The sequence below is a fragment of the Marmota monax genome, unplaced genomic scaffold (assembly GCF_021218885.2).
Source record: "Marmota monax isolate L192 unplaced genomic scaffold, Marmota_monax_Labrador192_F-V1.1 WCK01_AAM20220418_F8-fsc00234, whole genome shotgun sequence".
NCBI lineage: Eukaryota > Metazoa > Chordata > Mammalia > Rodentia > Sciuridae > Marmota > Marmota monax.
Window position 1 is genome coordinate 1,511,054 of NW_026692493.1, and position 27,244 is coordinate 1,538,297.

At 60.9% G+C, this 27,244-nt stretch overlaps 1 protein-coding gene and 2 long non-coding RNA genes across 4 annotated transcripts; 2 read left to right on the forward strand and 1 right to left on the reverse strand.

Annotated features, from left to right (window-relative positions):
* The first annotated feature begins 80 nt into the window (after positions 1-80).
* Creld2 (cysteine rich with EGF like domains 2) lies at positions 81-8,388 on the forward strand. Its single transcript, XM_046443529.2, has 10 exons — positions 81-294; positions 539-621; positions 1,269-1,379; positions 1,920-2,011; positions 2,816-2,992; positions 4,511-4,606; positions 5,575-5,658; positions 6,398-6,493; positions 6,914-7,054; positions 8,128-8,388. The coding sequence occupies exons 1-10, from the start codon at positions 169-171 to the stop codon at positions 8,181-8,183; spliced, it is 1,062 nt and encodes a 353-aa protein (XP_046299485.1). The 5' UTR covers positions 81-168; the 3' UTR covers positions 8,184-8,388.
* Positions 1,662-27,244, reverse strand: LOC131424157 (uncharacterized). Its single transcript, XR_009226719.1, has 5 exons — positions 26,343-27,244; positions 25,646-25,740; positions 25,154-25,317; positions 19,453-19,522; positions 1,662-7,106 (listed from the first exon to the last, which is right to left on the reverse strand). It is a non-coding gene; the product is annotated as an uncharacterized LOC131424157 (long non-coding RNA).
* LOC124092147 (uncharacterized) lies at positions 10,177-25,673 on the forward strand. Of its 2 annotated transcripts, none has more exons than XR_006851536.2 (3): positions 10,177-10,257; positions 13,401-13,534; positions 19,839-25,673. It is a non-coding gene; the product is annotated as an uncharacterized LOC124092147 (long non-coding RNA). The 2 variants fall into 2 exon arrangements; XR_009226720.1 differs by lacking the exon at positions 10,177-10,257 and adding an exon at positions 10,730-10,946.

A 27,244-nucleotide genomic window follows, 5' to 3' on the forward strand; every position in this document is an offset into this window, starting at 1 on the left:
GCCACATCAGGCTGGGACAGATCCAGCCGGCCAATGGAGGTGTGCGGGCTTCGGGATGGGCGGGGCCTCGGCGGCGCCGTCAAGTAGCCCCGGGAACGGCCGGCACGCTGGCCGGGTGGGCGGAGGCCCAGCGCTCGGCCGCGGTTTGCCGCCTGTCGCCCGCCCGCCATGCGTCCACCGCCCCGCACCGCGTTTGGGTTTCTGCTGCTGCTGCTGCTGCCGCCCGCTCCGGACGCAGCTCGGAAGCTGACGCCCTGCCAGCAGTGCCGGGCACTGGTGGACAAGTTCAACCAGGTGGGCCGGGGCTTCGGGGCGGGAGCAGCAGGGACCCCGATAGGGATCCTGGGGCGGTGGGGCCGGGGCAGTGGGAGTCCTGGGAACGGGGCAGGGTCGCGGAGACTGCAAAGCTATGGACGCGAGGTCCCGGCTGTGCGAATCAGTGTCACGGGGGACCGCAAGGTTTGGGTCGTGGTGGGGAGTGCCCCCTTGGGGGGGGGGGTCCCAGATGCAGAGTAGTCTAGCCCGTCCACCTCCTCAGGGGATGGCCAACACGGCTAAGAAGAACTTCGGTGGCGGCAACACAGCCTGGGAAGAGAAGACGCTGTCCAAATACGAATTCAGGTTGGCTCCCAAGCACCACCAGGGTTGTTGGAGGGCCCTATCTTGAAAGCCCAGGGTCTGCCTTTGGAACCTGAGATGAGGGCAGATACACAGAAGGATCCTTTAGATGCCATCATCTGTCCTTGGTCTCCTCTGCCTCCGGCCTGGATCTAATGTGATGGCCCCTCACCGGCCTGGCTGCTTCAACCCCGCCCCCTGTCCCCTGTGGTCCATTCTCCTTGCATACAGGGGATGACCTTTTGAAAATATTAACCGAACACCAGACTCCTGGAATGCTCCTGCCTGATTTACAAATTGAACCTCATCGTAGGTTTGCATCTGTAGGTAAAAAACACGTTTAGAGGGCTTGGTACTCCAGGGTTCACGTGTCCACTTGCCCCTTGGAACGTCTCCCACAGGATAAGGGAAGAAGTGTTCTTTATCCCTGACAGGTGGGATAAATCCCCTTCCCCCTCTGCCCAGAGCCTGGTACCTGCCCGCCCTCCCTGACCACCCCAGGGTATGGGCTGCTGTGCTCTATCCATGTGTTGGTTTGAGGTCTGCTTCACTAGAGGGGCTGTGGTCCCAGCCTGGCCACAGTTAGGGCTCAGGACTTGTCTGAGTGAGCAAGCCAGTGCCCCCTGATGCTGATGGTGTTTGTGTTTCAGTGAGATCCGGCTCCTGGAGATCTTGGAAGGCCTGTGTGAGAGCAGCGACTTTGAGTGCAACCAGATGGTGGAGCAACAGGAGGAGCGCCTGGAGGCCTGGTGGCTGCAGCTGTGAGTGTGTGGCCTGGTGGCACCTGTGCAGTCACCAGACATACCCAGAAGTTGCTGAGGCAATGGTGCTCCTATATCCCCATTGTCCCTGTCTCCTGTTTTAGTCATATGCTACCAGAGTATGACTCTCACAGCCAGGAAGCTAGCTAGAAATTCCTATGCACACCTAACTCTTGTCCCCCAGAGGAGCCTCAGGAGCTCATACAGTGCCCTGTACAATGCCCCCTGCCCTCTGGGTCTCTTCCCATACTCAGTAGCAGTCTGAAAATATTACAAGGAAAACCCAGAAAAGAGCAATTCATATATTTTACTAAGTTCTTGTTACAGTATTTTTAAAATCATTGTTATTGCTAATCTTTCACTGTGTCTGATTACAAATTGAACCTCATCATAGGTTTGCATCTGTAGGTAAAAAACACATTTAGAGGGCTTGGTACTCCAGGGTCCACATGTCCACTTGCCCCTTGAAACATCTCCCACAGGATAAGGGAAGCAAGTGTTCTTTGATGCTGCATTCAATGGACATTTTCAAACCATTAGGAAGAAGAAGTACCCTGACCTGTTCGAGTGGTTCTGTGTGCAGACACTGAAAGTGTGCTGTTCTCCAGGCACCTATGGGCCAGACTGCAGTGGTATGTTCTTGGGGAGATTTCAAGTCTACATCATTCCTCTAGTTTCTTTCTGGTTCCCAAGTGTTTAAAAGCCCACAGGGGTCCTGGGCTGCTTTAGCTGCATTAGCTGGTATGTGGGACCCTGCCTCCTGTGTGCAGCAGGGACCCTCCAACACCTGCCCTGGGGGAGCAGCATCTCTGCTTAGCTGCAGAGAAGTTCTCCCTCGGACTGCAGAACTCTGAGTCAGTTCCAGTGCTCTTTTGGTGCAAGGATCACAGACTCAGCAGCCCCCACACTGCAGAGGACTGTGGCTGGGTTGTCCACTGGCCCTGATGTGAAGCACTCGTTGAAATTGGAGCTGCAACTTACTGTTGGGTTATAGAAGCCAGTCATGTTAGTCAGGCTGGGTTAGGTGGCAGTTCATGTTCACACCCTGCCTCCAGTGCTACAGCCACTTCCACCCATCTCTCCCACTTTCCCTGGCTGCGTGCTGGACGCACATGCCTCCTGGGGGTCCCGCCACCTATGCACAGGCAACCTTGAATCTTCCCAAAGTCATGCTTTGTAATGAAACCAGGAGATGTGGCTTGTTCCTGTGCAGGTAATCCAGCATCAGCCCTGTCAGCCCCTGGAGGCTGGTGTCTCCAGGTGCCATAAGCAAACTTGCAGGCTTATCTATTAGCAGGAATGTGCAGGGCTTGGATTTTAGTGAGAAATCCAAACACTCTTTGGTTAAAAGTAACTTGAGGGGTGTCCTGGAGTTTTCCCACTAGCTGCCCCTGGGTGTGTGCTGAGCATGGATTTTTGTCATTCCCCCACCCCAGCATGCCAGGGGGGCTCTAAGAGGCCCTGCAGCGGAAATGGCCACTGCAACGGAGATGGCAGCAGACAGGGGGATGGGTCCTGTCAGTGCCACATCGGATACCAGGGACCGCTCTGCAAGGACTGTGTGAGCAGCTACTTCAGCTCACTGAGGAATGAGACCCACAACATCTGCACAGGTAGGCCCAGTGCCAGTGTGCTGCCCAGCCCACCTGACAGTGAGGCTGTGGGAAGCCCTCTGCGGGAGCTGTGGAGGTGGCAACAGGGGCAGCCAGGGACTCCTTGGCCCCAGGTGTCCAGGGGAGCTTAGGAGACCTGAAGATATGACCCTTAAGCCAAGTGCAGTGCAGCATGCCTATAATCCCAGCCGCTTTGGAGGCTGAGGCAGGAGGATCATGAGTTCAAAACCAGCCTCAGCAAAAGCAAAGTGCTAAGCAACTCAGTGACACCCTGTCTCTAAATAAAACACAAAATTGGGCTGGGGAATGTGGCTCAGTGGTGAGCAATTACCTAGCATGTGTGAGGCACTGGGTTTGATCCTCACCACCCCCCATAAAAATAAATAAATAAATAAAGTTATCACATCCATCAACAACTAAAAGAAATTCAAAAGAAAAAAAGAAACAGCCCTGAGCCAGGCCAGGGGTGCACCTCTGTAATCCCAGCAGTTTGGTAAGCTCAGGCAGGAAGATCACAAGTTCAAAGCCAGCCTCAGCAGCTTAGCAAGGCCCTGAGCAACTTAGTGACACCCTGTCACAAAAGAGCTGGGGCTGGGGCTCAATGGTAAAGCACCCTGGGTTCAATCCCCAGTACCAGAGAAACACCACTGAACAGCCCCCAGAAGGAAAAGCTACTCATGCCTGCTGTGAGCCATTCTGGGAAGGACTCGAAGTCTCTCGTTGAGTGGCAGGTTGTCACCCCTGTGGTAGGTGCCTTTGGTTCTTGGGCTTGGCACTTAGTGTGGCACACGGGATGTGCTCATGGCCACTCAAGACAGCGATGTGGAGGGAGCAGGCACGCTGAGCCTTGCAGGAGTTGGCTGCACAGGAACTAGAAGGACTCTTGGAGGCCACTCGGGTGCCTGACCCCTGCCTGGTCCCTGTGCAGCTCCCTTCCTGCGGATGGGTCCTGCTAACCCTGGCTTGGCCACAGCTCCAGGGCTGGGCAGGCTTCCCCAGGGGTCCTCCCTTGAGGGAGCCTCCAGAGCTGCCCGTCAGGTCACACAGGGCAGTGCGGCCTTGGCTCTCACGCACAGTACTGGTTGCAAAGCTGCCCTCCCTCCCGCAGCACAGCTCTCCCCATCAGCGCCCTGGCCCAGGGGAGCTGTTCCTGGACTTCTGCTCAGGGTGCCTCTCGGGGACAGGTGAGGCCAGGCCTCGCATCCCTGCACTTGTCTTCCTCTCTCAGTGTTAGGGGTGTACCCACCCAGCCCGTGGGCTCTGGAGTTCGGGTGGCTGTCCTCTCCAGGCCTGAAAACCCTCTGGAGTCCTGAAGGCCCCCGGAGCCTGCATTCTGCTTTCCTCCCGAAGTCTGTAAACACCAGGACCACACGAGCAGATCCCCCTGCTGACCCACTCTTGCTTGCCTGGAACTTTTGTTCTCCTTCCTTCCGATCCCGCTGTTGAACTCGAGGTCCTCTTTCTGAAAGGAGGGTAGAGATTACAGGGCGTTTCTGACGCAGCTGCTTTGCCTTCCAGCCTGTGACGAGTCCTGCAAGACATGCTCGGGCCCGACCAACAGAGACTGCCTTGAGTGTGAAGAGGGCTGGGCGCGCGTGGAGGACACCTGCCTGGGTGAGGAGGGCACCGGGCCAGGGGACCCCACAGGGGCATGAGGGTCGTAGCGGGCTCTCATCCACTGCTGTGTCTCTGCCCTGTTCTGGTTGGTGAGAAGGTGATCTGGTGTTTTCATGGCCTGGGTAGAGGCTGATGTGTGACAGTTTTAGGAAGGACTGTCCCTGCCACAGTGTCCTTGTTGCCAGTGGCCCAGGGTGGCTGGGAGCTGCTGGTCCAAGCTGCCCCCTGGGTGGCTGACTGTACCAAGAGCTCACCTTCCATCTCAGGCAGGGTTGGGGGCCTCCCTGGGCCGACACCCCACTGTGCCGGTCCTGTGGGGGGACCTCTGTCCTGGTGTGCAGGCCCAGAGAAACTGAAGCACACACCTCCCCTGGAGAGCTGCGTCCCGCCACCAGCTGCCTGTGACCTTCCACCACCCTGACTCACAGCGGCTCTGGCTTCTTGCCCAGCAGGGGAGGTGACCACCTTGGGGCACTGCCCCAATGAAGGCCTGCTCTGTGCTCTGCGTCGTGGTGCTGGGAGGCTCTGTCCTGGCCGACACACCATTGTCCGCTTGTTTCCTGCCTGCCTGTGGCCACCACCTGCTCCAGTCCTCTTTTGTGTTACCCCCTCTACTGTAACCACTTTGTAGCATCCTGGAGAGCGGGCACCAGCCTGGCCTTGCTGCAGCCAGGTGCTTGGTGGTGCCCTCCCCGTCTGTGGGCATTGGTTGTGCTCTTTCCTCTCAGCAGCTGCTCAGCCTTAGGCACATTGGGGGCGTGGCCCCACAGGTTTCACCCTGGGGGAGGACCCCAGGTGCCCGAGTACCAGAGGCTTGTCATGGCTCCCACTGCAGCCCGTCCACCTGGTGCCAAGTGCCCAGCATGACAGGCTGCCACCTCGTCCCCACCCCTGCCCTTGGAGGTCTCAGGATGGTGGCTGTGGGGACTGGTGTCCACCCAGGCAGCCTTGCTATTCCGTTCCAGATGTGGATGAGTGTGCGGCTGAGACGCCTCCCTGCAGTGAGACGCAGTACTGTGAGAACGTCAATGGCTCCTACACGTGTGAAGGTCTGGCGTGGGCACATCGTCCTCTCTGGGCTGGGGGGCTCTTGGACCTCAGGTCCACCGGTCACCTCTGGCTCTGCCACAGGCCTTGGTCCTCCTCCCTCGGCAGCATGCTGCCAACTCGTGCGTCACACGAGGGGCTGGGGGCACGGCCTTCTCCACACTCCCTTGAACCGTCTGGTGTGTTTCTCACCCTTACGTACTTCGGCTGCCGTTGTAGGTCAAGCTTTTAACATTGACTGTTGTCTGGGATCAGTTTTCAAATTGCCCTGCCAGGGGGATGTATGTGGAGGGTCATTCCGTCCCCAAGAAGGTCATGCCGCTTCATGGTCCCCGCAGACCCCCATGTCTGCAGCTCTGCTGTTGCAGCCGGGTCCTGACCAGGAGGTCACACTGGAGACCTTGTAGTCCCCAGCAGAGATTTTCCCAGGTTCCTCCTGGACGGACAAATTTCTGTCACCCATCTTGAGGTGACTTTGGGAAAAGTTCAAGTCCTGTTTCCACTTCAGCAAGAGACTTGGGGAGGACTGTTGTATTCCGTGCTTCTCCTGCCCGGAGTGCTTTCTCTCGGCTCTTTGGGAGTTTGACGGTCACAGGTGGTCATTACAAAGTCACTCCAGTGGTTGATGAGGGAAAAACCTGAATTCCCACCTCTGTGGGCGCCTCTGACCCTCATCAGTGTGGCTCAGGCCCTGCACTGGCGTGGAAGGTGGTCTGACGTCCCTTCCCTCCTCGTTTCTAGAGTGTGACTCCACCTGTGTGGGCTGCACGGGAAAAGGCCCAGCAAAGTGTAAACAGTGTGTCTCTGGCTACTCGAAAGAGGATGGCCAGTGTGCAGGTCAGTGAGCTCGTTTCTGCCGAAGATGGGACCTCCCCAGGGACCACTGTGAGCCCTAAGGAACCATCACCCCAGTGGATGGGAAATTGCTCTCCTTTTCCTGCAGACAGGTCCTCCACCTTTCCTGGGTGGGGACCGGGGGATGGTGGCCAGTTGTAGCCCTGAGTGCTGAGGCTGGGGGTGCTCAGCCCTTGGCTCCAGGCCACTCACGGTGGTGTCCCAGGCTTCCTGCCTACACACTGCCTGGTGTCTCTTGTTTCCTGCAGTCAGGGGCCTGGCCTCTCCCTTGAAGCCTCTCCTGATCTCCGTCACTCCTGTCTCTGACACGCAACCCCTGGACCTCCCGGGGTGGATTTCATGGTCTCTGGTGTGTATTTGCTAAAAGAAGTGATTTATGGAAACTGGACGTTTTTATTTCAGATGTAGACGAATGCTCACTAGCAGAAAAAGCCTGTAAGAGGAAAAACGAGAACTGCTACAACACCCCGGGGAGCTTCGTCTGCGTGTGTCCTGAAGGCTTCGAAGAAACGGAAGACGCTTGTGTGCAGACGGCACAGGGTGGTGAGTGGGGCGGCCTTGGCTCCCAGGTGCTGGGCTTGGGGACACCTGCTGCCTGTAGGAACAAACAGGAGAGCAGTCTTGGGGTGACAGGTTCCTGGGAGGCAGCTGTGGGCAACCTCGGCAGCTCACGCCGGGCACCAGCTCCACAGGACACAGACAAGCTGGGGCAGTGGACAGCACCTAGTGGAGGAGTAGTGTTCAGGCTGGACAGTGGGGTCCAAGGTGAGGCCAGGTCGGCAGGTCGCTGCAGGGAAGGAGAGGTGGAGGGTCGGAGAGCAAGATGGTCCCACTGAGGGTCTGGGTCAGTTTTCTGGGGCTTCAGCAACAGAAGGGTACTCTCTGTGTTCTGGAGCCCGAGGTCAGGGTGTGGCGGGGCCTGCTCTTTCTGAGCCTGTGAGGGAGGGTCTGTCCAGGCCCATCTTTACATGGTTGTCCGTGTATGGGTGTCCAACTTTCTGAACTGTGGTTTCTGTGAGGAGTCCACCGGTCCCATTGGCCCCAGGCCCACCCCAGCGACCTGATCTTGAAGGTCATCTGCAGATACCCTGTTTCCCAACAAGACCACACTTGCAGGTGCAGGGTGGGACTTGAGCATCTCTGGGAGGCACAGTTCAGCCTTGGGGGGGGTCTTGTAAAGTTCTAGAATGTGGAGAGGGAGCTGGCAGTGTTCAGGGAGATTACAGCAAGAGTTTTGCAGAACCAGGAAGGTAAGACCCAGAAGCCCCATCCGTAGGCCCTGCCTGTGCAGGAGCCAGAGAGGAGAGGGCTTGGCCTCAGCAGTGAGGCAGGGCTGGAGGCCAGGCCCCAGAGCCCTCTGCTGCCCCATTTCCCAGGCGCTCCAGTCTGCACCTTAGGCCTCTGTGCAGCCCACTGCCTGCCTGGGCACCCCGGCTGTAGGTGCTAGGCGCAGTGCCTTCCTCCTGGGCTGCCCTGGAAGGCTGCAGGTCCAGGGGGAGCCAGGGCATGGGCCAGGGTGTGTTGGGACGTGAGCTCCGCGTGCCCCGTGTGCCCCAGTGAAGATGTGAGGCCTTCCCATGGGCCTTTGGTCAGTGATCCCTGTCGCCTCCTGACAGAAGTCCCGGAAGAAAACCCAGCACAGCCACAGCCGCCCTCACGTGAGGATCTGTGACAGCGTCCGGGTCAAAGTCAGTCCCACCCTTTAAATTATTGAGAGTGGCGTCCTGTGGGAAAGGCCCTGTGGATGGCGGGGGAGGAGCTTGTCCTTGGAATGGGACGCTCACCTGGCCCTTTAAAAGCTGCACTTCTCGATTGTTCTTGAGCAGATTTGTATATTTTGATACCATTCTTTATAATAAAATTGACCATTGAAAGTAGTTGGAAACGGCGCGCGTGGGCTCATCCGGCTGACCCTGTGGACCTTGAGCACTGCCCGGTTTGCGCCTGTCCTGCCCCAGCAGGGACAAGCAGGACTGCCTAGGCCTGCAGAGGGCACAGCAGGCCAGCATGTCGGGTGCCCGCAGGCCTTCCCCAGCAGGGCTCTGTGGGGAGGGCCCTGCCTGCACTGCTGCCTCAGGCCCTCAACCTGGGGCTGCTGGGCCTCAGAAGTGTCCCCTGTGTGGAAGGCTTGTTCCCCAGCCAGTGGTGCTCTTGGGAGGTCGGGAGCGTCCTCTACAGGGCTGTTGGGACCCCATCCCTTCTGTGTGCTTTCAGCTCCCACCATGACACTCTGCCTCACCATAGGCCCAAGCAAGGCGGCTCATCAGTCAAGGATGGGAACAAACAACCTTTGCTCTTTTTAAGTTGATGACCTCAGGTGTTTTGTTTCTAGAAGAAAAAGCTGTCTGGCAGCAGTGCGGCCTGTGACCTGCCAGTCAGTGGTGTCCAGAGCATGCAGGGAGGAAGGGGCCTCAGGTGGGGAAGGACCGACTTTGTGTGTTGCTTTGAAGAAGAAGAGTCCTACCAACCCCAGGGTCAGGTCCTCATCTGAGAATGAAGAAAGTCTCAGAAGAAAGGCAGCTGTGGGGTGGAGAGGCTGTGGCCTCCTGCAGCCCCACTGGGATGCCCCACCTCCCCACACGACCTGCCCTGCTCAACATAGAGAGACAGAGGACAGATCCTCCACTGTGTCCCTCCAGGAGGGAGGCTCGGGTCCCCAGGGGTCCGCCAGCCCCAGCCCCCTGGCTTCCTGGTGCCCTCCTGCTGCTCTCCTCATCCATGTGAGATGGTGGGAAGGGGTGACCCTTCCTGCTGTGTCCTCCTTCCCCTGCCTTGACCTGACAGAACCACTGGCCACACCTCCTCGCACAGGCCGACTTGTCACTCTGATTTCTTCCAGGTCTGTGCACCCATCCCACTTGCCACGCTGGCTCTCTCCTCTCCATCTCCCAAGGGCACCTGAAAGCAGCCTGGCTCACCCTGCGCAGGCTGCCTGGTCCAAGTGGGTAGGGAGCCTGAAGGGGGGCAGAGGTGGCCAGTGAGCCGACACAGCTGTCTCCCTGGGAGCTAAGAGGACTGCCCAGAGACAACGATAGTACTCAGGCCCAGTGGCCTTGGCCAGCAGGGAAGCAGCTGGGGAGACCCTCTGGGGTTCTAGGGTGGGCAGAGCATGGAGAGGGCACAGTGATAGTGGGAAGGAGCAAGAGGCAGGGAGTGGGCAAGGATGTGGCTGAGTCCCTGGGGGACCAAATGGCCACTGGATCTCAAGTGGAAGGATGGAGCCTGCAGTCAGGAGACAACCAGGACCCCCCCCAAGGGCGGCACAGATGAGGGAGGTTGTTGGAAAAGGCAGGTCTGCACTGGAGGTGCCTGGGGGTTCAGATGTGTGTGACGGCTGGCAGCTGTCTGCAGCTGGTGGGAGGCCAGGGGAGCTAGAAGGAAGCTCCTGGCCCTGGGGTACCTCAAGAGGTCGGGATATGGCGGGGCGCGGGCACCTGTGCACAACAGCATGTGGGGGTCTAGCAAGCCCAGCTTCCTGCCAGGTCCCCCAGGTGGGGTGGCATGTGAAGCCAGGCCAGATCTCAGTGGCATAGCCCCAGGACTGCAGCCTTCTGTCCCCTGAAACCCAGAAGGTCCTCTAGGTGGCACTGTGTTCCGGCTCAGCAGCCCAGGGCAGTGTAGGGTACAGGGCATGTCTCTCTCCTGTGGGTGGTGCCATAGGTGTCCTGAAAGGCCTGGGGATGGGTAGTTGCTGGGACACTGGCCACCGCGGGGCTCCCGCACCTGTCTCAGGGCCGAGGGAAGAGGTGAGGTGGGCAAAGGTCAGCTGTCCTTGCCCCTGGGGACACGCCCCAGATCCCCCCATCTGCCCCCAAGCTGGCACTGCTGAGTGACCAGCTCCTCCTCTCCTGCTGAGGCTGGAACGACACCGAAGCCTCAGCTTTCTCACCTGTGAACAGGGGGGTTGTTCCCAGCAGAAGGAGCTGGGGCCACAGGGGGTGACCCGGCCCGAAACGGGAGCAGGGAGTTGGGCAAGGGGTGGGCGGGGCTGGGCGGGGCGAGGGGGCGCAGCGGGCTCCACGCGGAAGTGCGGGGACGTGGGCCCGGAGGGCTTGCTCCTGGGCGGGCTTGCTCCTGGGCGCCCCTACCGGCCTCCAGGGGCTGCCCCGGGGCTGGCGCGCGCCTCCCGCCCGCAGACTCCCGACCTCGCCCCGGGCCGCAAGGCGCAAGGCCGGCAGGCGGCGCTGAGGGACTGTTCAGGCCGGGCCACCGCCTGGACAGCTGCTTCCTTGAAGCCCCGTGACCGCCACAGGCCCGCTCCCCCGTCCCTCACCCCACCGCGGTCCCCAAGCGTGGGCGCAGCGGGAGCCTGGCAAGTTCTCTCTCGGGCCAGCATCAACATTGCACGGATGGGAAAGGAGCCCTCCTTAGGCGACCTGGGTTCTGCCCAGTGCTTTCTCACCTGACCCAGAGTTCTGCCACAGCTGGTCCTAAGGTACCCACCTGCCATCCCTGTCCTCAGCAGATGGCCTCTCTCCAGGTCAGCAGGGAGTGTAGTTATGAACCAGGGAGTCAGGGGTTCTGCCAGTCTCTTGGTGGGAGCTGAGGCTGCGGTCGGCAGGCAACACCGCACACTCTGGGGCCTCTGCCCAGGTCCTGAAGGACACACACCCAGGTCCGGCACACAGCCAGGCTTCATCCCAGCAGAACTGGCCTTCCTTGGCCTTTGGCCTGTGGGGCTGGAAGCTTCTGGAAGTGCCCTGCCACCACTCCCCCACACTAACTCCTGTAGAGTGTGTCTTGATGCAGGGGTTCTGGAGACTGAGGTCTCTGTGAGCCCCACATTCTCAGCAGGTAGTCACTATGTCCCCAGGAGCTGGGAACAATGTCTGGAGACACTGGTTCCTATGACTGGGTGAGGGAGGGAGTCAGTGGGGCCAGGGATGTGCTCACCCCCTTCATGTGCACAGGACAGTGCAGAATGACCAGGGTGCCCGCTACGGCAGGGAGATGCTGATGGAAGCCTTTGGGTGGCCAGCTGGACCCCAGCCCAGGTGGATGGAAAGAAGGGGCATGCTGGGACACAGACCTGCTCTGTGGGGACAGTCACACCTCTCCTGCAGTGACCAGTGCCTTCTCACCCTGAGGCACCCTCACTGTCCAGTGGGTGCATGGCCTCTGTCCTCTCACAGCATGGTCGTGTGGTCACTGTGCCAGCACAGAGACTGATGGCTGGCTGGCTGTGTCACCTGCTAGGCTATTATCTCTACCTGGTTATCCAAAGCCTCCTGCATGGTGGTGTATTCTGGTGGGTGTTAAAAGGAATTTAAATTGTCCATATCTAGCCAGACACAGTGGCCACACCTGTAATCCCAGCAACTGAAATCTGAAGCAGGAGGATTGCAAGTTCGAGGTCAGCCTCAGCAACTTAGTGAGGTCCTGTCACTAAATAAAAAATAAAAAGGGCCAGGTGCAGTGGCACATATCTATAATCCCAGGGGCTTGGGAGGCTGAGGCAGGAGGATCACGAGTTCAAAGCCAGCCTCAGTAGCTTAGCAAGGCCCTAAGCAACTCAGCAAGACCCCATCTCTAAGTAAAATATAAAAAGGGGGCTGGAGTGTGGCTCAGTGGTTAGCTAAGTACCTCTGAGTTCAGTCCCTAGTATCAAAAACAAAAAGTCCACATCTGTGTGTTAGGCCATCTGCATAGCTCTCCCCAACCCCCTCATCCTGACAGCTCCATCTTTCTCTGACCAGTCCCCTGAACAGCCAGACAGGCCACTTATCCACTATTCTACTTGGCAGATGGCCACTACCCGCATGCTGGTCCTGACTCTCCCTAAGTCAGCTGGCCATAGGAACCCCTGTCCGGCCACTGCCTGAGCCCAGGGCCAAGCAGAGGTGCAGGGGTACTGGTGCCACGTGGCAGGTCCATGCAGGCTGCACCACTGCGCACTGTGTTCTGCGCTCCCAGGCGCACCCTCTCCGCCCGTAATGACCATCCCTGGACCATCCAAACTTACAGAGGGCAGATCCAAAAGAGCTGGTGCCATGGTCAGTCCAAGCACACTGTCACGAGTGTCCTATGGCCAGGCATTGCCTCTCCTCCAGGGTCAGCCTTGCTCTGCATCTGGGCTGTCTGCAGGGCCTTCCACAGTCACTTGGCCATAAACCTAGTTGCTGAGGCTGGTTTTGAACCCAGGTTGACCCATTAGAGTGTCCGTCTACAGGGTCAGGTCACAGGGGACACTTGTGTGCAGGCTGCTCCTGTTTGGGTGCCCCAGTCAGAGTTGCCCTTTGGTGTCCCCAGTGTTGGGCTGCATCAGCCCCAAGTGTGGAGCTCCTGCTTCATGGCCACTGCTGCCTTCGCATGCTGTGCATTCTTTGTAGTGAAGGTCGCAGGGTGCAGCCATGTTGACCCTGCTCAGAGGGGATCCTCATTCCAGTGCATGTGTCCCACAAGTACCCAGGGTGCTGGCCACTTCTCTGCCATCTGGTGTCATTAGCGGGGACACTGGCACAGAGGCCTGTGTGATGTTCCAGGATATCCCTCAGTGCAGGGCTCCAGACTGTTGGGAGGGTGAGAATCACCACAGCCCTGGGGAAGGGCCACGTGTGCACTCCGTGTGCCATGAGCCTGCAGACCCTCCTGCTGGGTGGGGGCCACACCACAGCTCTGGAGCCAGGGAAACTCGCTCTCCTGAAGACCCAGGTCTGGTGCTATTTGGGTTGTTCTTGCAGTGCCCTCCCTCTGGGCCCACCCACATGCCCCTGTAGGGGCCAGACATCTACGAAGATGCCAGGGACCACCACCCTAGCATCTTTTGGGTCTTAAAATAACTTCCAGGATGTCACACTTGTGGTTTACTCTTTGTCGAGGACAGTTGCAGAGGTCTGCACTAGACTTTTCTGCTACTATGGTTAGGTATATCTGTCCCTCTCTGTTCTAGGACTGGAGAAATGACCCCTGGTGGCTGTGCACACTCTATTGGTGGTATGACCTGGCTGCCATAATGTCCACCCTCTGGACACCTCCCTGTCCTGTGGGAATCCCCCATCCTTATGGCCAGGACAGCAGTGACAGGTAGGTGTGGAGGGGATCATTGTGGAGTGACTGGGGGAGCACAGGGGCCTGTGGCACTGTCCACACTCCAAGAGTTGTTAAACCCACAGGGGTGTCAGGCTGCTGGCCATGCTCCAGTAGATCCCAGGGGTTGAAAATGAGCATCACTGGCTCTGGGGCAGTAGGCTGGAAGAAGCAGGGCCTGGTTCCTGGGGACAGTGTCTGCATGTGGTTGGGTTCAGCCTGGGTCCTTTGCGGGGACTGCAAGCCCCTCAGGACACACTCCCTCTGTGCCTGGCTCAGCGAGCTCTCAAAATGCCCACTGGGGCTGGCTCTGCACCAGGAGGGACTGCGGCCAGCTGGAGCAGAAAGACCTCCTAAAGACCTGCCTCCGATCCCCGGGGTCTTCGGAGAGATGTTTTAGTATCCCACCCGCTGTCAAGGACCCGGTCCTTTGGCACCCATTGCCTGCAGCCGGGCATCTTGTGCGGGGGGGGCGCCCCGGGCTGCGCCCCCCCCCCCCCAGGCCCTCCGCCGCTGGAGGGAAGGTTGGCCTCCGGCCTCTGCGCACTTTCAGCCGGGGCGCGCGGATCCCACAGCGGTGGGACGACAGAGGGGCGACCCCTGAGAGTCCCTTCCCGCTGGTCGGCGCCCTGGAGACCCCATGGCAAGGAGGCGACGGACGCGCGCCCCCGGCCCTCCTTGAGCGCGCGCCTCGCGGTCCCCACTCCGCCGGGCGACCCAAGTCTGCGTCGCGCGCCACCGAAGGGCCACCGCCCTGCGCCGCAAGTCCGGGCGGGGGCGCGGCAGGCGGGAAGCGCGGGGCGCGGCGCTGGCGGGAAGGGGCGGCGCCGGAAGCGTCCGCGGCTTCCCCAGGGCCCGAGGAACGAGGGGGGCGCCGGCTGCGGGCCGTGCGCAGCTCCGGGGGCTCGCCCCGCCCCTGCGCCTCTCCCCCGCCCAGCGGCTCCGGGAACCCCTCTTGGGAGCCAATAACAACGCGGCGGTGGTGACGGTGGCGGCGACACCGGAGCTTTCGGGGCTGAGGATTCTTGGAAAGCACTTGGCGACAGGTGACCCGGGGCCGGCGTTCTCGGGAGTCCCGCGGACGCTGACCCCAGAATGGCACCAAGTCTAGGTTCCGGAGCCCTGAGGAAGCCAGGGGTCTGCAGAGCACGTCGCAGAGCTGCAGCGGTCCCGCCCGTCCAGCGCGCCACGCGGGCCCTGGACATCGCGCCCGCCAGCGGGCGCACGTCTTTGTTGTGCGTCGTCTGCAACCCGACTGGGCCCAAAGAAACAGGGGCGCCCACCCCTCCCCTTGAGGCTGGGACGCTCGCCAGGGCTGAGGCACATCCCTTCTTCAGGCTGCGCCCACTGTGGGTTCCGGGTCTGACCTTTTCAGCTGAATCACTTTTGCAGATTCAAAAAGTCAGCGTAAGAGCAGGGGCTGTGAGGCCCACCCCCCCACGCCACCCCCGCCTGGGGCGGCCCCCGCTCCTCCGGTGGCTCAGGGCCCAGCTGACTCCTCCCACATCACTTGTCACTGCTGACACTTGGTTAACCTGCCAAAGGTGGGGCAGGTGGCGGCAGGGTCAGTTTGGAGGGCCTGGAGGGCAGGAGCTCAGCCGCCACAGCACAGCACAGCACCGCCCCTCCCCACCCCACGTGCTATCTGTGAGAGCCAGGCCCAGTTTTCAGCAGCCTGCTGCACCCTGGGTCCCCCCCCCCCCCGCTACCCCCTGTCCCGGGCCTCACTATTAGCACCCTCTTAGGGTTCAGTGTAGCTGGAGAGTTAGCTCTCTAGCTGCTGCCCCAGGTGAGCCTGGACCCCTGGCCCAGCTGCTGCCCAGACAACAGTGGCCCTTGTCTGACCGCCTGGGTGGGAGCTGGTACCAGCCCCGGGTGTCTCCTGCCCAGCCCCCACCCCACCAGGGGCAGCAGGCTGGCCACATTGTCCATTCACCCTCCGCCCTCACTATTAATAGCTCTCTGGGAGAAGCATTTGCTATAAATAGCCCCCAGCCCCTCACATAGGCTCATCAGACCCTGTGCCTGGGTGCACACAATCACCCACACACACTGCATACTGCACACTGCGCGCTCCGAGTAGCATGCTGGGCACCCTGCCCGTTCCTGCCTCTTTAGGGCAAAGTGCATGGAGGGGCCCCACCCCACCTGCCCTCCAGACAGGGGCATGGCCATCCTTGTGCCCCTCACCACCTGGGGTGGGAGGCTGACCCAGTCCTACCTCAGCTGGCTGGGCTTGCTTCACAGCCCAGCCCACTCCTGTGGGTCACTCAGGAGCCTGGCCCTGCAGGCTCTCCCTCACTCTTGAACTCTTTGTGAGGCAGACACTGCAGCCCACCTGGCAGAGCACCCCGATGGCCGAAGCCAGCCTGGAGGAAGGCCTTTGGACCCCTGCCCACTCCCAGGGGTACAGCCACTACATGGACCCAGGCCTGGCTCTCTGCTCTGGATACTGCCAAGTCAGGCATGAGGATCACAAGGTCCTATCAAGCCCCATGGAGACACAGGCTCAGCACAGCCTTCACCCACTGACTCCCACTCAGGGACCCCACGGCTGGCTCAGCCTCCCACCTGCCCTATGGGCCAGGCGTCACTGAGCTCCCGTCCCATGCTCTGACCCCAAGGCCTCAGCAAGCAGGCAAGCTGTGGTCCTCCTGCAACAGGGTGGCTGCCTGGCCCAGGATAGCCTTCCCTGCTCAGACGGCCTGGCCCCTGTGGTTGGCAACAGGATGGGGGAATTGGGGGCTGCTGTTATTGTATAGAGAGGGAAAAGGGAAAACAACCCTGTTTACGGAAAAGGCGCGTCCGGTGCCGCTGGCCAGTGGCCTTCCTGGTGGGACAGAGGTCCTTTGTTGGGAAAACAGGAAGCGAGGGTTTCCATGACCTTCTAGCCACCCGCCGGCCGCCTGCCCCAGCTTCCGCTGATTCTCAGCAGCCTCTGCCAGCCATCAGCTGCTGCTCTGTCCATCCACTTTTAGTCCATTCCTCTGAATGGTGCCCAGGCGACCAGCTTTGGGACAGATCAGCCTGTCAAAGTTCATGGGCAGGGGTAGGTCTCCTGGAGAGCATCTCCTGCCGGTGGTGCTCCCAGTCACACAGGAAGGAACACCTTCAGTGCTCCAGGTGCCCGGGTGCAGGGGAGCTGAGCCCCGGGCTTGTAGCTGCCTGAGTGCAGCTGCCCGAGGCCGGCCTAGAGGAGCCCAGGAGCGTGAGTGTGAGCGGTCTCTGTCAGGTCCTGATGGCGTGATGCCCCCAGGGTGTCCAGGAGCTAACCCAAGGAGCAAGGGCCTGGGCACAGCTGTGTGCCAGGGACAGCTGGCCAGGCCTTGGGAGGGGCCGAAACACCCAGAGGCCCCCAAGATGCATACCTTCTCCCCACCTGGTATGATCCTGGGGTCAGAGTTCACTGTGTCCCTGCTGCCCAGGCCAGAATCCACCCATGGCCTAGACACTGCTCTGTTCACTAGTGGTTCCTTCCTGATGTGGGTGGCTGGGCACACCTGTGTTCACATATGCACCAACACCACACACGCCACAGTTGTGCTCAGTGTCCTCACGTGCACACGCATGGGACACACATGCTCACACACCCACACCATACCACACTCAGGCAGGCACCTCTCCAATCCTCTGCAGTGTGCAGACCCAAGGCTCCCCAGAGGTTCACTGGACAGGGAGTGAATGAATGAACCACCGTCCACCCAGCCCTCCAGCTCCTCCCTGCACCTCCGCCTGGCGGAGGATGGACGTGTGTGTGTGTGTGTGTGTGTGTGTGAAATGTGTGTGCGAGCTGCTCTCCGCAGCGCTGGGCCCCACGCAGACACCCTCCCAGGCAACAGAGGCTGCCTGTGGGAGGGGATAAGGCCCAACAGGCAGAGCATGTGACTCTGGAGCTGCAGGCAGCACCGAGGTGTCTGGGTGGCTGAGGCCACCGCCCTCCCTTCTGGAGACACAAAGCCGCAGCTGTCCCCCCGCCACAGTGGGCCCGTGCAGGGCAGTGTTGTAAGGGCAGCTGGGTCCAGGCTGAGGCCCCAGAGAGGAGGGTCAGGGCCCAATGGACTCGCCCACTGTGGTGAGGTCACCTGATAGAGTGGGCAGTGTGAGGACCCCTAGTGCCCACCACAGCCTCCAGGCCGAGAGTTGGCCTCCGTGTCCAGATCCCTGTGTCAGGGGTCCTGTCATCCCACATAGAAGAAAGCCTCAGTCCCTGGACCTGCAGGCTGTGGGATGGAGCCCAGAGAGAGGAGCCTGCCGCCATGGGGGAGCAGCCTGGGGTCACCACAGGGCTCTGGCCGGGTGCCTGTGCCTCAGCTGCTATGGGATCGAGGGGGCTCCCCAGGCCCACTCACGCAGCACCTAGGACGCATATACCCTTCAGATGAAAGGACAACCCAGCCAGCACCCTGACTCTCAGCAGGTGGCACCTTGAGGCACGGAGAGGTAGCCAAACCACAACTGGGTCTGCCCCAGACACCAGGAGCTAATCAACAGGCCCTATGAGAACAGGTCATCTGCAGCTGAAGGAGAGCTGGGCACTGGCTCGAGCCCTGGCAGGGACAGGGAGGGGAGGGGAGGGTTATGGACCCAGAACGGGGCGCTGGCCCTTCACTTTGGTCAATGATGGGTGGCAGGAGGGCTAGGGAGGGAGGTAAATGAGGACTGGAACAGAGGGACACTTGGAGGACGTCCTCAGGAGGGCAGGGGAAGAAACCGTGAGCCTGGGCCAGTGGCATCTGCTATAGAGAAGCAGAGGAAAGTCCCACCAGTGAGGCCTGGGTTACAGGAGGGGTCCAGACAGGGGGTCCTGAGCCCAGCAAGAGAGGGGACAGGGAAGGAGGGGGCTGGGCACTCTGGGCCAGCCCAGTGGAGGGCAGCCATGGCACCACGCTGTGAGGATGGGCCTGGACTCCACGCGGAGGTGCAGAGAGGCTGTCCCCAGAAGAGGTGGTCTATGAGGTGCTGTGGGGGGCTGGTGACCCACAGAGGGAGCCTGTAGGGGCACCAAGCAGGTGTGGCAGCCCGGTGTGGGTCAGGGAGCAGAAGAGTAGGTAGTTTCCCCAGCCATGTGGTGGGGAGGCCACGGGGTCAGGTGTCTGTGATCGGAGCTGGTTGGGGGACAGGAAAGAGTGTCAGGGGAGTGAACCTGGGGACTGCAATGAGAGGCCACCAGGAGGCTGCCATCAGAAAACAGGCAGCAGCAAGTGACCACAGGGATTTGGAGAAACTGGGCCTTCGTGCCTTGGTGGTGGGAATGGAACCCAGGCAGATCCAGGCTCAGAATGCCAACCGCGGAGCCCCAGGCCTCAGACTGTCTGAAGTTCTGAAGACCAGGGGGTCCACGCAGACGGGCTGCTCCTGCTGGGGGCTCTGGCTGAACCATCTCTGGGTGGAGAGGGGGGAAGAAGGGGGGAAGATGGGAGAGGGGGACGGACAGACAAGTTGTCTGGTGACTGCGCCAATCTGAGCTCCTGTGACTGACACCTCCCTCTCGGCCCCTCCTCCCAACACCACCAACTGGAATCAAGCCCTGGGAGACCCATTCAGACCGTCGTCGCACCACGTTCCTAGACAGGGAGTTAATGGCTGTCCCAGCAGCTGGGGAGGGGACAGGGTTTCAGCTGGGGGGGGATGACAGGCCCTGGAAATGATGGGGTGGCCGCACAGTGCTGGGGCCGGGCCCAATGCCACTGGACTGTACACTTCAAAGTGGTCACATGGAAAAATCTGTGTTTTCCTGCCGAGTACCGTGGCACACGCCTGTCATCCCAGCAGCTTGGGAGGCTGAGGCAGGAGGATTGCGAGTTCAAGGCCACCTCAGCAATTTAGCAAGGCCACGCGAGCAACTCAGCGAGACCCTGTCTCTAAATAAAATACAAAAGGGGCTGGGGATGTGGCTCAAGCATTAGCGCGCTCACCTGGCAGGCGTGCGGCCCGGGTTCGATCCTCAGCACCCCATACCAACAAAGATGTTGTGTCTGCCAATAACTGAAAAAGAATAAATACTAAATAAAATACAAAAAAAAAAGGTCTGGGCGGGGATGTGGCTCAGTGGATAAGCACCCCTGGGTTCAGTCCCCAGTAACAAAACAAAATAAAACCAGCTTCCAGCCAAGTTAGTGAGGCGCAGCCTGTCTAGTGGCCTAGTTAGAGCGACCACGCGTGGGTGAGCGGGAGTGGGAGCCATGCCGTCGCCAGGATCCCACGGGCTCCAACACTGGCATTAAAACTCGCCTTGCTCCATATAAAGATAAATGGTGAGATTTACAATAATGTCTTCAAAATTTAATTTTTCCTCACTCAGAACTGCGCAGCAGAAGACACAGGACAGGCTGAGGAGAAGAGCTCAGCATTCACAAGGCCACTGTCCCCTGCTTTCTGAACAAGGGACCCTGGATTCTCCTTGTGACTGGACCCTGCAGACCCAGCAGCCAGCAGGGCCTGCAGTCAGGCAGAGAAGCAACCTCCCTGCTGCAGCTTGAGCTGGGTACCTCAGCAACGGGGTCTCAGGAAGGACCCAGCAGACGCACGAGGGGTGGCATGGTGAGGCACAGTAGGGCGCTAGGAAGAGGAGCAAGCGGGGCGGGCCTGCAGGTGCTGGCAGGGCTCTGCTGGGTGACCTGTCCCCGCGCCGTGACTGCACAGGTCCCGAGCTCTTTTAACAATGTCTACATTCACACACTTTCTTCACTTGTGCTAGGGATTGAGCCCAGGGCCTGGCACAAGCCACGTAAGTGCTTTGCCGCTGGACAGAAGCTTCTTTGGGCCTCTCTCCCCTTGGAGGGGCCTCCCCCACCTCTGGCCTTGGGAGCTCAAAGGTGCTGGGACTGCGTCGTTTCCCACACCTACCAGTTCCCCTCAGGCAGCAGGGTGTCTGCCCACCCCGGTCCCCTAACTCTACCCCTGCCTGGGCTCCCACCACCCAAAGTCCGTCTGCACTCTACCCACCCAGTCCTCCCCTGGCTTCCCAGAGGGGAGAGACCCTGGTGTCTGCTCAGAACCAGGGAGCACAGGGAGTCCGTCCCTATAGGCAGACTTCCTGCCCGGCTGACCTACGGAGCCCTTCAATAGCTCGTAGGGGTGCTGGGCATTGGGCACTGTCGTCCTTGGGCCTGGGGTGCCCACCCTCCCTGACACTCAGGCTGGTCAGATGAGGTCCTCCTGACAGATGAGGAAATACTCTGAGACCCAGTGGGGCCTGGACCCTGACGGTAGCCCAGGGCTGGGCTTCAGCAGGCTGTCCCCAGCAGGGAGAGGGCCTCGGGGGCTATGGCGTGTGGGGCACAAGTGGGCTTGGGCCTGACCTCTGATGGGCAGGGACATACTTGAAAATAGCCAGACTCAGCCCTGTGTGGCCAACTTCAGTGCCTGCTGTGGCTGGTGAGGAGGTAACAGTGCTGTCACCTGGGAAGTACAGAGGTTTCCTGGGAACCCATTTGTCATGCAAATGTGCCTCCTGGCCCTGTCTGTCCAGGTGGACCTGGCTGGTTGCCTCCCGGAGCCCCCCCCCCCCCCCAGCTGAAGAACATTCCCTCATTAACAGGGCACAGCTCCTGGCCTGGCTGGGACTTGGCCCTGCCCAGCTGGGGGTGGGGGCGCACCGTGGCTGTGGCTGAGCCTCAGTACCCAGCCTGGCCCCTGCCAGCCGCATCCCGGGCCCCCCTGACGTGAACACTGGAATGCTGTGGCACAAGGCAGAGGACCTAGGCCTCGGTACACCTCCTTGCTGTGCTGGACTGTGAGCCATGAGATGTGGGCCTCTCGACCCTGTACCCCACAGGCCGGGCCTCAGCCCTGCTCAGCCTGCCACCTCCCTGGTTGCTGAGCCTGCCACAGCTGTCCCCCACAGGGCTGTGTCAGCTCCCTGTGTCCCTGGGGCCCAGGCTCAGGGTGTCTAGGCTATAAGTGAGGGCCCTGCCCTGGGGCTGGTTAGCCTCTGGGCCCATGTACTCCGTGGTTAGTGTGGCTGGCACTGGGTCACTGAGTGACAGAGGCTCTTCTGTCTTCCTGTGGGCTCAACAGAGTCTCAGTGTACCCTGTCCTGCCCCTGTGCAGCGTCCAGGCACCCAGCCAGCATGAGGCGGGCTCAAGCTGAGCACAGTACCCACCCTATGGCTGCCTCAGCACTTGACACTTCATGAGACTGGCCAGCTTGGCCACCAGCAGTCCTGGGAACAGATGGCAGCTCTGGGACCCATGGAGCGGCCCTGTGGGCAGGGTGACATGGCCCTCCCTTGGGGTCCTTCTCATGCCTGGGCCCTATTAGCATCTGTGCCTCAGGGTGGCCAGGGGGTCCCTGAGGGCCCTCAGCTCCTGCTGCAGAACCCTCAAGGCCTGGTGCCCTCCAGCCTGGGCCCTGGGCATGTGCTCTCTCGCTGTTTGCCCCTCTGATGTGTTTCCCTGGCATCCTCTGGGTCCATTTCAGGTACACTGTCACCAGGTGGTGAGATGTCTCTGCGCGTCACTTAGTGTAAACGGGCGGTGTTTCCTGTGTCTGGAGTGATGTGAGGCAGAGAGAAGGCCATTGGATGTGGAAGCCACCCAGCACCCCCTGCGCCCATCGCCCAGTGACCTCTGCCCTCCAGCCCTCTGTCCCCCCAGCTGGGCAGAATCTGAGGTTCCCACCGGCCCAAATAGCAGCCCAGCCCTGGTGGACCCCTTCTTCCCACAGCCCCTGCCCAGGCCCTTGGGGAAGAGCCTGTCCCTGTCCTGACCCCCTTTCCTGACCAGGGCTCTTTCTAGTGTAGATTGGGGACCTGGCCACCCTGCCTTGGGGGCAGTTCTGGGACAAGCTGATGGAGAGCTCTCGGGGAGGGAGCCAGGAGCCCTGGCAGGGTCATTCCGTGGCTGCCACTCACTGTCCAGACAGCATCAGCACCCAGGAAGGATGTCCCCTTCAGGGACTAGAACCAGGACTGTGCAGCCTGGCCTCTGTCACCGCGAGACTTCCAGAGGAAGCCCAGGGCTAAGGCCAGGTCCCCAGAGCCAGTGGAGACAGCGGGGAGGTGGTGAGTCCTCCCCCGACCCGGGAAGCCTAGGCAGGGGAGGGCCCAGCACCCAGGAGGTGTGGCGAGGAGGGCTCCGTGGAGTCTGCAGGCTTGGGACAGGGACCTTCGTGCTGCACGTCCTGACTGGGCTGCCCTGCCCACTGGCCCTGAGCCACGGCCAGCTGGGGACACGGTGTGCGGCAAGAACAGGGTGTGTGTTTGCTCAGGGTGCCCGGAGCCTGGTGAGGGACAAGGGCCCATTGTATCCCAGGCTGCCCTGCCCCACTGGTCTGTCCACCATGCCCCACCCATCAACCCTGCTCAGAGACCCCACCCCTGTCTATAGCTGAGGATCCCGTGGGGCAGCTGCCCTGCTGGCCTGCTCCATACACATTAGGGGTCTGCTGCAGCCCCTTCTCAGGTCCTATGGGCTGAGCTGAGAAGAGGGCCTGGCCGGGCCCCTTGCTGGAAGGGCCTCAGGGGGCAGGGGTGTGGATGGTGGCGGGTGAGTGCACTTCCAAGGCCACTCAGATGCACTGGGAAGTCTAGGGACAGCCCTTCCCCTTCCCCAGCTCTGAGGTGTATCCCAGGCTCCGAAGGGCCTTGAGGTGGACAGTAGTGCCTAGCTCACCAGTGAGGAATGGAGGCTGGGGGGTCACCAGGACAGTGAGGACATGGACACAGCAGGCACACATGTGTCATAGCAGAGGAAGGACTGGCCAGGTGTGCAGAACTGGTCTGACCAGATGCGGGAGGTGTGTGGGGGTGTGTCTGTGCTTGCTCACCTGGATTTGCGGAGGGGCCCACCAGGAGGCAGGCGGAACAGAGGCCACAGCCTGCGTCATGGGCATCACCTGCGGCAGCATGATGGGCAGGTGGCCACCAGCGGGGGCATTCGCTTACTGGGAGTGGCAGGGCAGGTCTGGGTGCTGAGCCTTGGTAGATAGGCCAGAGGGCGTCTGGCAGGCAGGTGGGCAGGGCCCAAGCAGGCCCTCCACCCGCCCTCACAGGTCAGAGATGCATTGATGGGGACATGGACATACCACAGAGGGTGGGATCAGGCTGGGTTGCCAACAGGCCCCACTAAGAGGCCAGACCTGGCTGGGGCCTGGTCCCTGGGGAGGCCAAGACCCAGCTCCACAGCCCCACCTCTGGCTCCGCCCACCGGCCTCCGTCAGTGACCTCCAGAGCCCTTGAAGTGGCTGAGGCAAGGCCAGTCTGACGGCTACCTGAGGCAGAAGTGGCTTGGCCAGCTCCATGTTGCCCCTGCCCAGGTCTGACAGAGAGGCTCCATGCCCAAGAGGCCACTAGTCACCTCTGCCGAGGGTCTCAGAGACAGACTCTCGGCTGCAGTCCCTTAACCCAGCTGGACGGGCTCCTTCTTCCCTTGAATTGCCCCACTTCCTCCCACCCCAAGCCCCCTGTCCAGGACAGCTCCTCCTGACACTCCTGCCCCAGCAGTGGCCTCACCCTCCTCCCTGATCGAAAATCCTTCCCAGAGAGATGCCAGCCCCACAGTGCCAGGGCCCTGCCCTACCTGCTCACTCCTGGTCCCGGACTGACTCAGGTGTGGCCACCCAAACTGGCTCCCCTGTGGCCACTTTGCCTTCCTGAGCCTCAGTTTCCCCTCTGTAAGTTAGGACCCAGAGGAGGACGGACAGGGCCAGGGCTGGTGGGCAGGTCTGAGGGTATGGACTTGTGCTCAGCTCTGCTGCGCTGCTCTCCCACTACAACAAGCTATGGTCCACCCTGATGCAGGACCACGGAGGGCCCCACCCCTAGACCTGAGCCCAATCCAACCCGGCACACACCCCTTGGCTTGCCAGCCAGCCCTGAGCAGCAGGGGCTCTCGGCCAGGTTGAGGCTGAGATGGGGTGGGAAGGAGCAGGTGTTAGGTCCTGTGGGCGAACAGCGTTGGTGGGGGATCCTGGGAGCTGGTAAGGACAGGTCCTCCCGGGGAGCCCGTGGTCCTCACGTTGGAGGACAGTGGAGGAGACCCAGGGAGCCGGGAAGGGCTGTGAGCAGGGCAGGGACACTTCAGAGACAGCTCCCGAGGCGTGAGGAGTGAGGAGGGCCCCGTGGGGCACAGGACAGTGGACAGGGGTGCGGGCCTGTGGGGACAGGCAGGGCCCGAGGAGCCGTAGGGATGGTGCAGCAGGCGATGGCTGAGTGAGCGCCATTCTGGCTGTCCCTGGGCAGCCTCCGCCCTGGGGTCCCAAAGAAGCTGACTCGTCCACCTGGGAGACACCAGGGCCGGGTCGAAACCCCAAAATGGTGCGTCCCAGAAACCAAGAGTCAGCGGCTTCCCTCCCACTGCCTCGGGCAAAGTCACCCAGATAGGGTGTGGCCAAGACCGGGGCACAAAAGGCAGAGAGGAGAGCTGGGGCTGGTGGCCCATCCCACCGTGCTGGGCCAAGCACCAGTGTGGGTACGGATGTCCTAGGTTGCAGGAGTTCTGGAGAGACGTGACTGTGAGTGGGCCAGGTGGGCACCTCTGTGCCCGGGGATGCTGGGCCCGGACCCACCTGCTCAGCTGGATGGCTCTTTCCCCAAGGGACCAGCCGGAGCAAAAAGCTGGTTCTCTTTCTCTGCGCAGCCCCCATCTCAAACAGGGGCCCCTTCCCAGCATCACCTGGTGGATGTGTGCCTGGACTCCTGAGCAGATGCGGACAGGGGTTGGCAGCAGCGGTCAGTCAGGACTCCAAAGGGCAGATCACCCCTGCCCCTGGCCCCGGCCCCATCAGACCCTGAGGGACCCTGTGGTTCTTCTTCTCCTCTTCCTGGCACTGCTCAGTCCTGAACCCAGAAAATGGGGGGGGGTCTTGGAGGAAAGGTGCTTGCTCAGGTGGCAGTGGCCCTGCGGCTGGGTGCGGGGCAGGCTGCCTGCTCAACCCCTATGCCCTGGTCTACCTGCAGCCCAACCCCCCACCACCTACCCTCTCCCCAAGAGGCTGGTATCCCAGGAAAACACACCCCCAGCCAGGGACAGCACTAGGCGGGCTGGGAGGGGGAATATGCAGAGGGGCAGACAGGACAGGTGTGAGCCAGGTGGGCAGCAGGCTCAACAAAGTTAGCCAGCACTGACCCAGGAGCAAAGGGCATGGGAACCCCAAACAGCTCACACCTGCAGCACCATCAGCTCCAGCAGGTCCTTGGAGGGCTCCAGAAGGCAGCGAGGACACAAGCAGGTGTGCTGTGGACAGCCTCGAGCCGTGAGTCCTATAGGACCCAAGCACCCACCGAGGTCAGAGAAGGCAGAGAAATGGCAGAGGGTTCTGGGTGGAGAGTGGCCCAGGGCCTGCAGGGAGCTGGGATGGGGAAGAGTGAAAGTGCGGAATTCCTACCATTCTTTCCATGTCTGGGCAGTGACTCAGCTCTGGGCTTCCTGTGCCTGGCCAGGAATGCGGGGCCAGGAGACCAGTCTGCACCCCCTCCCCGGCATGCCAGAGCCCTGCCCTTCTTCCTCACCAGTGCCACCCACACCCTCACTGCCTGTCCTGCCCATCTCTTGCCTAACCTGGCTCTCCCGGCCACCATTTCACAGGGAGAGAGGACTAGACCCTGAATCTTGTGGAGAGATCCACACAGGGGGGCCATGAGGTCCTGCCCCATCCTTGCTGTGACTCAGATACCCCACTGAGGTTGTAGGAGAAGAAAACAGAGTGACCTCTGCCTGGGCCTTAGGCTTCCCATCTGGACATTGGACATTTGGCAAGACCCCAGGTGTCCAGCCCTTGGCCACCCAAATGAGGCCACCCATCTCCTTTCTGGAAGAGAGGTGGAGTCCAGGGCTGCAAGACTGGAGGCCGTGCCCTACTTACCTGGTGACCCCAAGGCGGCTGGGATAGCCTGGCTCTTTGCAGTGCGTCAGGGGCTGGGGGAAAGAGGAGGCTTGCAGCAAGGGTGCCCGCTCTGGGGCCAGCTGGACGATGTACACACGGCCCAGTGCTCACCTGGGAAAAGTTGTGGACACAGGTGCATTGTTCCCTGCACCCTGGTCCAGACTGAGCAGCCACAGAGTGCTTGGGATGTCTTCCACACCAGACTGGGTGTCCCAGCTGCTGGTTGAGAGTACCAAGCACAGCACCTCTCCAGGACATTCCTGGCAGCACAGTTGGCTTGGCTCTGGGCACCCAGAGCACACAGGGTGTGTGAGGTGAGCTGACCAAGACCTGGAGGCACCCCTCAGCAGAGGCTGGCTTCCCTTCTGGGCTGGCCTGGAGGCTTCTCCGCCCACCCCCTCCACTTCCCAAGAACAGGGAAGTGGCCCTGCCGTTGGAACACAGTCCAGCCACTTCTGAACTGAATGCCCTGCCCGGACCTACCTCATGGCCCTGGATCAGAGTGGGCTGGCAGAGTCTTGGTCAGAGATGGGGCTGGGGCAGGTTCCCTTCCTAGGCCTCAGTGGACCCCTCCGAGCACTCCCAAAGGCAGACTCCAGCCTACACTCATGGGGCAGGAGGAGTCCAGAGCTCTGGCAGCCTGGGCCCTGCCTCCTTTAGCCTCTGGAAGGTCCTTCGGGCCAGCAGAGCACAGGGACGCACAGATCGATGGGGGCTCAAGGAAAGCAGGACAGGGCCAGGAAGAACTGCCCGCTGAGCTTGGCAGGGCCCCTGACTGACATCCCCCAGAGGGTGCCCTTCGCGGGGAGGCCGCCACAGCTCCATTCTTCATCCTGGGGTGTCCTGGAGAGGTGCTATGCTTAGTACTCTCAACCAGCAGC